The 11,121-nt window shown below is 42.8% G+C and overlaps 1 protein-coding gene across 1 annotated transcript; it reads right to left on the bottom strand.

The window, feature by feature from the left end:
• Positions 1-5,356: 5,356 nt before the first annotated feature.
• On the bottom strand, positions 5,357-7,156 carry LOC134221668 (uncharacterized). The gene has a single exon (XM_062700855.1). The coding sequence runs from the start codon at positions 7,154-7,156 to the stop codon at positions 5,357-5,359; it is 1,800 nt and encodes a 599-aa protein (XP_062556839.1).
• Positions 7,157-11,121: the final 3,965 nt, after the last annotated feature.

The following is an 11,121-nucleotide window of genomic DNA, read 5'->3' on the forward strand; positions in this document are numbered from 1 at the left end:
CAAATTCGAAGTGTCCGAAATTCGAATCAAAATTGTCCGGTATTTGAAGCATCCCTTATACTGTGTCCGGATTTCGAAGCAAGCGATGTTTAATGTTTTCGATTATATTAGCTATTTCGTGCATACAAAATGTCATTTTCAGTACACTATAGCAAATTTGATAAGTTAATCTTGACAGGGTGTGTTATCACTCAGCGTCAAGTACTTAATTCCGTTTGAAATATTGAACTGAAAATTCAGCAGTGCTTAAGTGTCCGGACTTCGAGTCAAAACGGTATTACAGATCAAACGAATTTCACACAAACTTTTAATGGCAGGTGCTTCATTTTGTTTATTAAATCAAATTGTGACTAGCATTTTTGAAATTGTGTCGAATACAGCCAATTTTACTTAGGTTCCACTAGCATTCCACAAAAATGTAATGGCATTACTAGAGCTCTTTTTCTCCAGATGGCACTACAATCTGCTGCCGTGTAAAAGTCGAACAAGAAATGTGAGGTTCCTCGAAAAAAAAATATGGGATGAAAAGCTAAATTTATCGGAATTTTGATTTTAAATGTTTTCCAAAGATACCGTTTACGATCCCTTGTTTGACCGATTGTGGGTAAATAATTATATTATTTGCCTTATTGTTCCAAAGGATCAAAGCAACAGTGAGAAAACACTCCAGTACTCATTTTCGTTAGAATAACATTTATTGATTTTTTAAATATGATTATGAACCGATGATGGGAATTCATCACTAAATAAATACAAGATGAATCGCAGCAGATTCGTAATGTTTGCCATGTTTGTCCTCATTCAGTTGTCATGTGTGTAGTCCTGTTTCCAAACGTGGGCTTCGGGGCATCCGCACGATAACAGTCGTCTATATGCATTTGCGTGCTGTCTAGTGTGGGTTCGATTCCTGCCCTAGTAAGACGGGAGCTTTCCTTAAAACGGAAAATTCTTCACTAGTCCACTGGGTGTTGTATAAATGTCCTGTTTCTTTGTCTAATGCTAGGTATTAAGTATTCAGCCTGTGCAACCTCTGGTCGAAGACGGTGATCTTGTCTTTTTAACATACAACGGGATTCTTTTTAACATAAACGGGGAGGATTTCCAATCCGGAGATGACGAGATCAATTCTCGGTCCGGTCTAGGATGTTTTCGGGATGCAAACTTTCTCGACACCCTGGCCATAGTGTATTCATTGTACTTGCCACACAAGATACATACTCATGTAATGGCGGGCATAGAAAAGATTTCAAATAAAAACTGAGGAAATGCTAATAGAATACTTTGAGTTGAAAAGCAGGCCAAGTTCCAGTTGGAATGTAGAGCCATAGAAGAAGAAGAAGATTGATTTTTTAATTCTTTTCAGTAGTGAAAATGTTAGCAAAATGAAGCGACAGCTTGTTGCTGTATTCCTTCTTTCGTAATCAGGTGTTCAGTGAGATGAAAATGGTCATGGGCATAGCCAGGATTTCGAAAGGGGGGAGGCAACTTTTTTGGTCTTCTAAATCGTAGTTTTATAGTAGTTTTATAAAAACACATGAATATTAACACATGAAACCAAATCGAAACAATAATGATTCAAACAATAATGGATTCAAAAATGCGTGATCTATTGCTCATCAGATATTTTTAAATAAAGTGAGAAAAATATTAACGAACTTAGTATTCAGAAAGAATATAAAGTCGGCTATAACAATTATTATAAAAATCCTGCATTCTGCCATAAGTTTTAGAAAACTAGAACCATACATCTGAATTTCTAACCAAATCCTCTCTGAAATAATTCCAGTTCCAGTTCTTCCGGGAATTTCGGCAGAATTGGAATTTATTTAGGCTTCTTCAGGAATTTATATAGATTTTCCACCAGAAGCTCCTCCGAGAATTTCTCTGCGAGCTCCTCAGGGAATTCTCCGGGAGGTACTCTGATGATGATGGTCCAGCTACAAACCCCAACAAAGGTTTCAGCTAGACGAGATTTGTCTATAAGATGAATTCTCTTGTTTCCGAGAATGCTTCTGGTAGTTTCCCCGGGGTTCCTTTGAAAATTCTCCCGGGAGTTTCTTCAGAAATTCTTCCAGAAAATTCCTTCGACAGTTCCTCCGGGAATTCCACCAGCAATTCATCCGGGAGTTTCTACGGAAATTCCTTCGGGAGTTCCACCAGAAACTATTCCAGGAAATTATTCAGGCTTTTTTCAGGAAATCATTTAGGCTTTCTTCAGAAATTAAGCTGGAAATTCCTCCCGAAGTTCTTCCGATAGTTTCTCTGGGAGCTCATCCGGGAGGTCCTCTAGGAATTCTTCTAGGAGTTCCTCCTGAAATTCCTCCGAGAGTTCTTACGGGAGATCTTACGAGAGCTCCTCCGGCAGTTCCTTTGGGAATTCCTCCAGGAGATCCACTAACAGTTTCTACGAGAATCCCTCCGGGAGTTTCACCGGCAGTTTCTTCGGGTGTTTCTCTGAGAAGGAACTCCCGGAGTAATTTCCGGAGGAACTCCCGAAGGATTTTCTATAGGAATTTCCGCAGAAATTATCAGAGGAATTCTTGGAGGAACTGCCGGTGGAACTTCTGGAGGAATTTATTGAAGAATTACAGGAAGAATTTCCGGAGGAAATGCTGGAGGAACTCTCGTAAGAATTCTAGGATGAACTCCCAAAGGAACTTCCGTAAGAATTCCAGGAGGAACTCCAGGAAGAATTCTTAAAAGAACCTCCCGGAGGAATTCCCGTAAGAACACCCAGAGAAATTCTCCGAGGAACTTCTGGAGGAATTTGTGGATAAATGCCTAAAGAAATGCTAAATGAATTTCTGGAAGAAGGCCTGATTGAATTCCCGAAGGAATTACTGGTGGAACTTCAGAGGAACATCCGGTGGAATACCCTAGAGGAAGAGAAAAACTATTTCTGAAGGAACTTCCGAAATCCCATTTCCCGTGAAATTCCTGCCAAATATCGTCCAGGAATTCCCTGTGAAGTTTCTAGAGGTGTTACCGGAGAATTTCTTGGAAAAAACTCCTGGAAGAACTCCCGGAGGGACTCTCACAAGTACTTCCGGAGGAATTCCCACATGGAAGTCCTGAAATAATTCTTAGAGAAGTTTCTAAAGGAATTTCCGAAAAAATATCTGAAGGAATTCCCAGGAAAATACCAGGAGGAATTAATGCAGAAATTCCCAGATGAAATCCTGAAAGTATTCCCAGATGAATTGCTGAAGAAAATCCCTGCGGATTGTTCCGAAGAAATTTCTGGAAGAACTCTTGGCAGATATCCGAGTAAATTCCGAGTGAAGTCCGGAAGGAATTCTTGTACACTTCCGCGAAAAATCTCCCGGAGAAATTCCTGGAGAAGTACCTGAAGAAACTCCCGAAAAAATACCTGTAAGAATTTCTGTCGAAATATTTGGACGAATTCCAGGAGAAATTCATGAAGATATTTCTAGAGGATTTCTTGAAGGATATTCTGAAGTAATTGCGAAAAGACTTCTAGATTTGAATGCTAGATGATTTCGCTATTGAATGTTTGGAGGTATTCCCGGAAAATTTCCTGGAAGTAATCCCGGAGGAATTAAAGGAAGAGTTCCGAGAGGAATGCCCAGAGAAGTTCCTAGAAGAATTTCCGAAGGAATTTCTTATAGATTTACAAGTGAAATTATGGAGCTAAATCGGAGATTTAGCATATCGCATTCTGGTAGAATTTTGGGATGAAATTCCGTATGTATTCTTGACGGAGTTCTCGAATGCATTCCTGAAGGAAATGCCGGATTCTTCCTGAAGAGAGAATAGCCGAAGAAATATCTAGAAGTAAATCTTGGAGAGGAGAAAAGAAATCTTCAAGGAATTTCCTCGTGAATTTCCTAAAAAAAATTTAGTAACTTTCCGGAGGAATTCAGAAGTTCCCAGGGGAGCTTCTAGAAGGATTTCAAGGAGAATTCTTGAGCCCGAAATATTTCGAGTTGTTTTGAACTTTCATATAAGGTACACTGGGGGAAGTGGAAAAAGGGGGTAAGTGTAAAAATCAACTCGAAAAATTGGAATTGTACATACTTTACAAGGTTAAAAGACTATTATTCTTCCATTTACTTCCACTATTAACTTTTTTATGTATCAACAATCAGATACGCATTTCGTTTCCTATTTGGAAACTTCTTCAGTGTTTGTTATCGACTCGATAAAAAAAAAAAAATTGACTGTTTTTGATAGCCCTTTTTGATTGAACGCATTTAGATCATTTAAACTGGTTTTACACTAATTCAAACATGCACTATCGATTTTTCCTTTTCCACTTCCCCCAGTGTACCTTATTATGGATCCTGGATGCCCTAATAAGTTTTGGGAATCTTTTGAATTTCAACCACCTATTTCTGTATATGATTAGATCGTAAAGTGCACATGTTTGAGGGAACTCATTTCAGTACCCGTTCAATCTTTCCACAATTTAGGGGGGCGACGCCCCACCCCCCTGCCTCCCTCTGGCTACGCCCTTGAAAATGGTTCCCATCTAGTTCCAGTGGAAATATGTAGTTCCTCTCTATGTACATACAATAATTGTTTAAACCGAATTTCAACACACCGTAACAATACTGTTCGGAATAATTTTCGAGCAAACGTAAACACGGTCTGATAGCAGCCTTAGGGGCAAGCCAGAGTAAACGCGACGTGCGATGCGACGCGACGCGACAGTGCAATTTGACAGCCTGTTGATAATTATTGTTATTCTTTTACGTGAGTCGCGTCGCGTCGCATCGCTCGTCGCGTTTACTCTGGCTTGCCCCTTAGCAGCTTCAAAGCTGTAATTGTATTTAAGTTCAATTTCATGTTGGTTTACAAAGGTATTTACACTTACATTTTCGTGTTTCTTCTATTCGAGTTCACCCGAAACTCGCTCCTTCCAAAATATTCCAGTACCTGTTGTACTACTGTTTAGTTTTTTTTTTAATTCAACGTGTTTAATTCATGTACATATTAGGATAAGTTTTTAGTGCATGTACTTACATATAGATTTAAGCTTGCTAGAAATTTATCAATTGAACTCAGCCGTACTATTAGATGTAATTGTTTTCTATCTGTAATCTATTAGGGTTTGGATTTAGCTAGTAATAACCAAATTATTGTGGATTCACTTTTTCCTAATTAATAGAACTGTTTAACTACTATATACTGCACTAACTGTTTCAATGCTAATTTTAACGCTCATTGGGTTTATTAGGTTTCCAATTCAGTTGAATGGCAAATAAAGGACTTTAATTTGTTGATCTTCACTGCATGTACACGTTGCTAAATTTGCCAGTCATTATTGACAGCCCCGTCATCGCTTTGATTTCCCTAACATGTTGCTGATTGACAAATCTGGGTGACGCGGATCTCACGGATCAGTCAACGAACGAGAATGCCCTGTGGTCTCGTTACATTCCCCCGCCCGTGTAGTTCCGGGGAATCCAGATGCCCTGAGGTCTAGTGGAGCTATCTTCACTGCCGGACGAGTTATTAATCCGTTTTTCGTTTGTATCACAGCACGCCGCACTTGTCCATCATTGGCCTTCACCACTTCCACGACTTTTCCTCGTAGCCACCCATTCCGCTTAGTTTCCTCGACCACCAGTACCAGGTCTCCTGGTTCAAGTGGCTTCGTTGGTTCAAACCACTTGGTACGCCTAGTTATTGTTGGGAGATACTCATGGATCCAACGATGCCAGAAATGATTCACTAGACTCTGAGAAAGACGCCAGCTGTCCCGTAGATTATGTCCGCCAGCGTCAATACCTATTTCAGGTTGCACAATCCCCTGTGTACCATATAGCAGGAAGTGATTTGGCGTTAAGGATTCTTGCTCCGGGCTCTCTAGTGGTATATATGTGAGCGGTCGGGAGTTGATAATAGCTTCAGCTTCTAGGAGTACCGTCTCCAATACCTCGTCACTTGGGTGATGTGGATGATCAGCAATAGTGGACATAGCCGTTTTCACGGAGCGAACCATACGCTCCCATGATCCTCCCATGTGAGGCGCAGAAGGCGGATTGAAGCACCACCTGGTTTTGGAGTTGGTGAATGTCGAGGCGCACTTATTTTGAATATCTTGGATCTGTTTCGCCAGCAGGTTACTCGCCCCTACGAAATTCGTTCCATTATCGCTGTAAAATGACTCTGGAGAACCCCGTCGAGCCACAAAGCGACGAATTGCCATCACGCACGACTGAGTGGACAAACTATGTACTATCTCCAGATGTATAGCACGAACTGAGAGGCAAGTGAAAAGCGCAACCCATCTCTTCACCAGGCTTCGTCCTTGTTTCACCATTAACGGCCCAAAATAGTCCACTCCAGTATGCGTAAATGGTCTCACAAATCCCGTTACTCTGGCTTCCGGTAAGGACCCCATCATTGGCGGATGAGGAACAGCCTTTCTAATGCGACAATACAGGCATCTACTGGAGACTTGACGAATAACTCCTCGTAGACCTGTTATGTAGAAACGTTGTCGCATTTCGTTACACACAGTTTCTCCGTTTCCATGAAGGTAGCGCCGATGATAATTTTCTACGATCAGAATAGTCGCAGTGTGTTTCTTCGGCAGTATAATGGGATATTTAGTTTCTATGAAAACCGTCGGCGCCGCTGTAATTCTACTGTTCATCCGGATGATACCGCACTCGTCGATAAAGGACGAGAGGCGATAAAGCGGACTTGACTTTTGGATTACTACAGATTCTTTGAGAAGCAAAAGGTTTCGTTTCATAATTGCCACCTCATCAGGATAAGCCTCAGCTTGGATTTGCCGCCACAGTAGTTTCTCCGCGTTCTGAAGTTCTTCTTGGATCAACAGGCTTGGGTTGGGTAACTTTTCTCCTTTAAAACGTCGAACACTCCGTAAAACAAAGGCAGCTACTCTTAACAGTCGGTTCCAGCTAGAAAATCTTGACGTGTCTATCAGCGGTTGCTGCACTGTACCATGGAACAAGAAAACGGTGCGAAGCTCTGCGTCTGTATCAGCATCATCTGTCGCGGATTTTTTCGGCCAATTAATCGGCGGCTTGTAGAGGAACTCTGGTGCGCTGTACCATGGATTATTGTTGTCAAAACTAGGTCCATCCTTCCATTTGGTAGCAGCATCTGCAACGTTCAATTTAGACGGGACGTAGTTCCATTCATCCACGCTTGTTGTCATAAGAATCTCCCCAACCCTAAACGCAACAAACTGGTGGCATTTGCGACTATCTTATCTCAACCAAGAGAGTACGGTAGTTGAGTCAGACCAAAGAAATCTCTTGGTAATTGGAAGGTTCAAGGAGAGCAAAACGCTTTCTAACAACCTCGCTCCAATCATCGCCGCCTGTAACTCGAGACGCGGAATGGATAAAGGCTTTAAGGGTGCGACTTTCGTTTTTGCCGCTACTAGTGCGCATCTGAGTTGACCGTTGTCCACAAACCGGAGATAAAGTACTGCTGCGTAGGCCAATTCGCTAGCATCGACGAACAAATGGGCCTCTAAATTATTCATAGCAACGCTCCTCACATTTGGAAAGAAACGCCGTGGCACTGCAACCTCGTCCAAGCGCTGCATGTATCGACACCAACATTCCCACTTTTCTTGAAATTCTTCAGATATTAACTCATCCCAATCCGTTCCAGAGCGCCAAATAAGCAGCATGAGGATTTTTTCCGTGCACGACAAAGTGGGAAATCAGCCCTAATGGGTCAAACACTGACATTACTGTTTTCAGGGCTTGTCGTTTAGTTGGAATAGTAGAACTCTGAATCAGTTCTTTGATCTCATCTTTCATGGTGCTTAGGTCAAACGTGAAGACGTCTTCTGTTGGCCTCCACACCATACCTAATACCCGTTCCGTGTCCGAGGATTTCTCTAGATACATCGACACTTTCAGTGGGATTTCTCGTTCTCCTACTCCAGCAAGAACATCCGCGGAGTTTGAGCAGAAGTTTCGGATCTCAAATCCCGCCTGTGAATGCACATACTTTACTTCGTTGATCAACTGCACCGCTTCTGACACAGTATCCACGCTATCCAAGAAATCGTCCACGTAATGGTTTTCCACAATTGCTTTCGCTGCCCTAGGATAACTACCCGCAAACTCAACAGCATTCTTGTTTTAACAAACTGCGCTAAACTAGGTGAGCAGCTTGCACCAAACGTGGCTACGTCCATTACGTAGATTTGAGGAGGTATATCCGGAGATGAACGATAAAGAAAGCTCTGCGATTGTTTGTCCGAATACCGTATAGAAATTTGATGGAACATTTCCCTTATGTCGCCTACTATGGCGACGTTCCTTTGCCTGAAACGAAGTAATACGGACAATAACGCAACCAGGAGATCTGGACCTTTAATCAGCATATCATTGAATGATAATCCTCCCACTTTTGCTTTAGCATCCCATATGAGCCGAATTTTGTCAGGTTTTTTCGGATTTTGCACCACGCCTAGCGGTAAGTACCACACTCTGCTTGGGTCCGTTGATTTGAGTTCTTCAGAAGTGATCCGATGTGCGTATTTATTCTCCACATACTGTCCTATCATTTCCCTCACTTTGCTTTTCAGTCGTTGGTCTTTGTTCAGTAGCGTCTCAAGAGCCTTCATGCGACGTACTGCCATTGGGTAGCTGTCTGGGAACGAAAAATGGTCATACTTCCACAATAATCCAGTCTCGAGAGATCCGTTTACTCGTCGTGTCGTTGTCTCCATTATCTCACGCGCGCGTTTTTCTTCTTCGGCTTCTGGCTTGATGGTAACGCTTGATTCCTCTACCGCAAAGTATTGCTTCATCCAATCGTGTAGTTCTCGATTATCTAGATCGCGCACAAAATGAAGGTTCAACTGCTCTAGCACGCTGCCATGGTTCGAATTCCTCCCGTAAATACACCAACCCAGTCGGGTTTTAGTTGCAACAGGCCCGTTGTCTCCTCCCTCTCGTAGCCGCAACGATGTTAGAAGGCGGACATGTTCTAATCCGATGATAATCCCCGGAGTAGCGGTTGTATAACTGCGGATCGGTAACCCTTTAAGGTGTGGATATGATTGCTGTAGCGCTTCATACTGCATAGTTTGACTTGGAAGTTGGAGTTCTTCAACAGTTCGTACATTGCTGAGTTTGAACTTTCCCGTATCTCCAGAAATGACCACTGTTACCCGTTGAGACCCTTTTACTTCCCTTGAAATATTGCCGGTCCAACTTAAAGAAAGGTTGTCGGTTGGTCCAGTGATACCAAGTTTTGACGCGATTCCCGCCTCTAGTAGTGTTGACGATGATCCATCGTCTAAGAAGGCGAAAGTTTTAATTTTTGTCCGTTACCATGGATGGTTACAGGTAAGTATCGAAACAAAGAGTATGTTACCGAACAATGTAGATTCTGGTGTACGACACTTTTGGCTCTTTCGTCTTTAAGTACATTTCTTGCTGAATGCAACAAATTGTGATGATGGAACCTGCATCCTTCGACACCGCACTCTTTATTGGAGCGGCAAGGCCACTTGCGATGTGGTATAAGACAACTTCTGCATAAGTTCTTTTGTTTTACCGCCTTCCACCTACCATCAATATCAAGCGTCTTGAAATGCATACAGTTCACGATTTCGTGACTCAAGCAGTCACAGTACGCACAAGTTTTCATCATCGGTTCGATTAACAACTTTTTCTCTGAATTTTCAGAACTAACAGGCCGCAGCTCTTCGGAGTGCACGTACAGCTTCTGCTTGTCTTGTCCAGCTTTGTTGGATTTTGGATGGGTATCCACAGGAAACGTAACATCTGAGGCCATTACGACCAGCTCGGTCATGAAGGTGCTGAACGTCGTTAGATTTACGTGCTCACTTCTTCTCTTGAAACACGACCAGTCCATTTTCATCGAAGGGGGGAGCTTCTCGACCAGCTCATGAAGCACAGTTGGGTTCCACGGATGGTCGTTGAGATTTGCGATGCACATGTGATCCACTGCATTCTGTACCGCAAGTCCAAATGTGATTATCGACGGAAGATTATCGGCTTTCGGAGGCGGAACAGCGCGTAATGAACGGAGAAGGGAGTGAATAAGAATTTCAGGTCTTCCATACAGTCTTCGTAGTGTATCTATTACGGAAGGCACTGATTGTGGTAATAACAATCTGCTTCTTACAGCTTCCAACGCATTCCCTTTCAAGCACCTCTGCAATCTTGCCAAGTTTTCCGCATCAGTATACCCACAGGCGTCCGTTGAGTTGCAGAAAGAGCTAAAAAACATCGGCCATTCCTGAGGATCTCCAGAAAAAAATAGTAGTTCCTTTGGCATTACTTGTCTGGCTGGCTGCCAGTTGATATTCCGTAGGTCCCGTTCTTTGCATCGTAGTAGCAGGGACATGGGATGGCTGTGTTCTTCTATCGGCTGTCATCGAACCTGGTCCATCGCCCAGAGATAAAGGTTGCTGAGTGTAGTTGTATTGGTATCCTGACGGCAGCCCAATGTTTGTGCTAGCTGAGCTACTATTAGTAACAACAGGAACTTGTTTGGATGAGAAGATAGAACTCTGGTTAGTCCACGGAGCGATGCACGTAGACGGTACCACAGAGTTAACGACTGATGACTCATGAAGAATAGGGAGATGTGCTGACTCGGCTTGTGTAGTCAATAAGATAGGGTTTTGGTGGGACCATGATGAGGTAGCATTCTCTGCCGGAAAATGGGATGGGATCGTCATCGTTGATGTCATGGCATTACGCATGCTTCGATAACTCTCCGTTGGATAGGAATACTGCGACTTCGAAACGACTCTTTGTCCCGAGATGTGCATAGTGGAAATACTATCGGCTATGGGGGTTGTTTGATTGGAGACCATCGGAATCAAACCGCTCGGATTTGATTTTGAGACATAACTACCTACTCCTGGGTGCTGACCAAATGGATTACTACTGGTCACTACCGATGGCAACGTTGCAGTAATCGTTGCCAGATTATTGTCCGTCTTTGACGAGACTCTAAAACGACTTAAAGGTAAAGCGTCACCGAACCTAACATCGCTAGAGGACGTCAACGATGCTTTACTAACAGCTAACGCTGCGTGACTAATCATGTGTTCTGAGCCTGTTTCGTGGGACATCGAAATGTTGCCTACGTCGACCGCGATAATATCGCTGACCATCG

Source organism: Armigeres subalbatus, chromosome 3 (genome assembly GCF_024139115.2).
Source record: "Armigeres subalbatus isolate Guangzhou_Male chromosome 3, GZ_Asu_2, whole genome shotgun sequence".
In the NCBI taxonomy this organism is placed as follows: domain Eukaryota; kingdom Metazoa; phylum Arthropoda; class Insecta; order Diptera; family Culicidae; genus Armigeres; species Armigeres subalbatus.

Coding starts and splice junctions, on each gene's coding strand:
- LOC134221668 (XM_062700855.1), bottom strand. CDS start 7,156: ATGACAACAAGCGTGGATGAATGGAACTACGTCCCGTCTAAATTGAAC.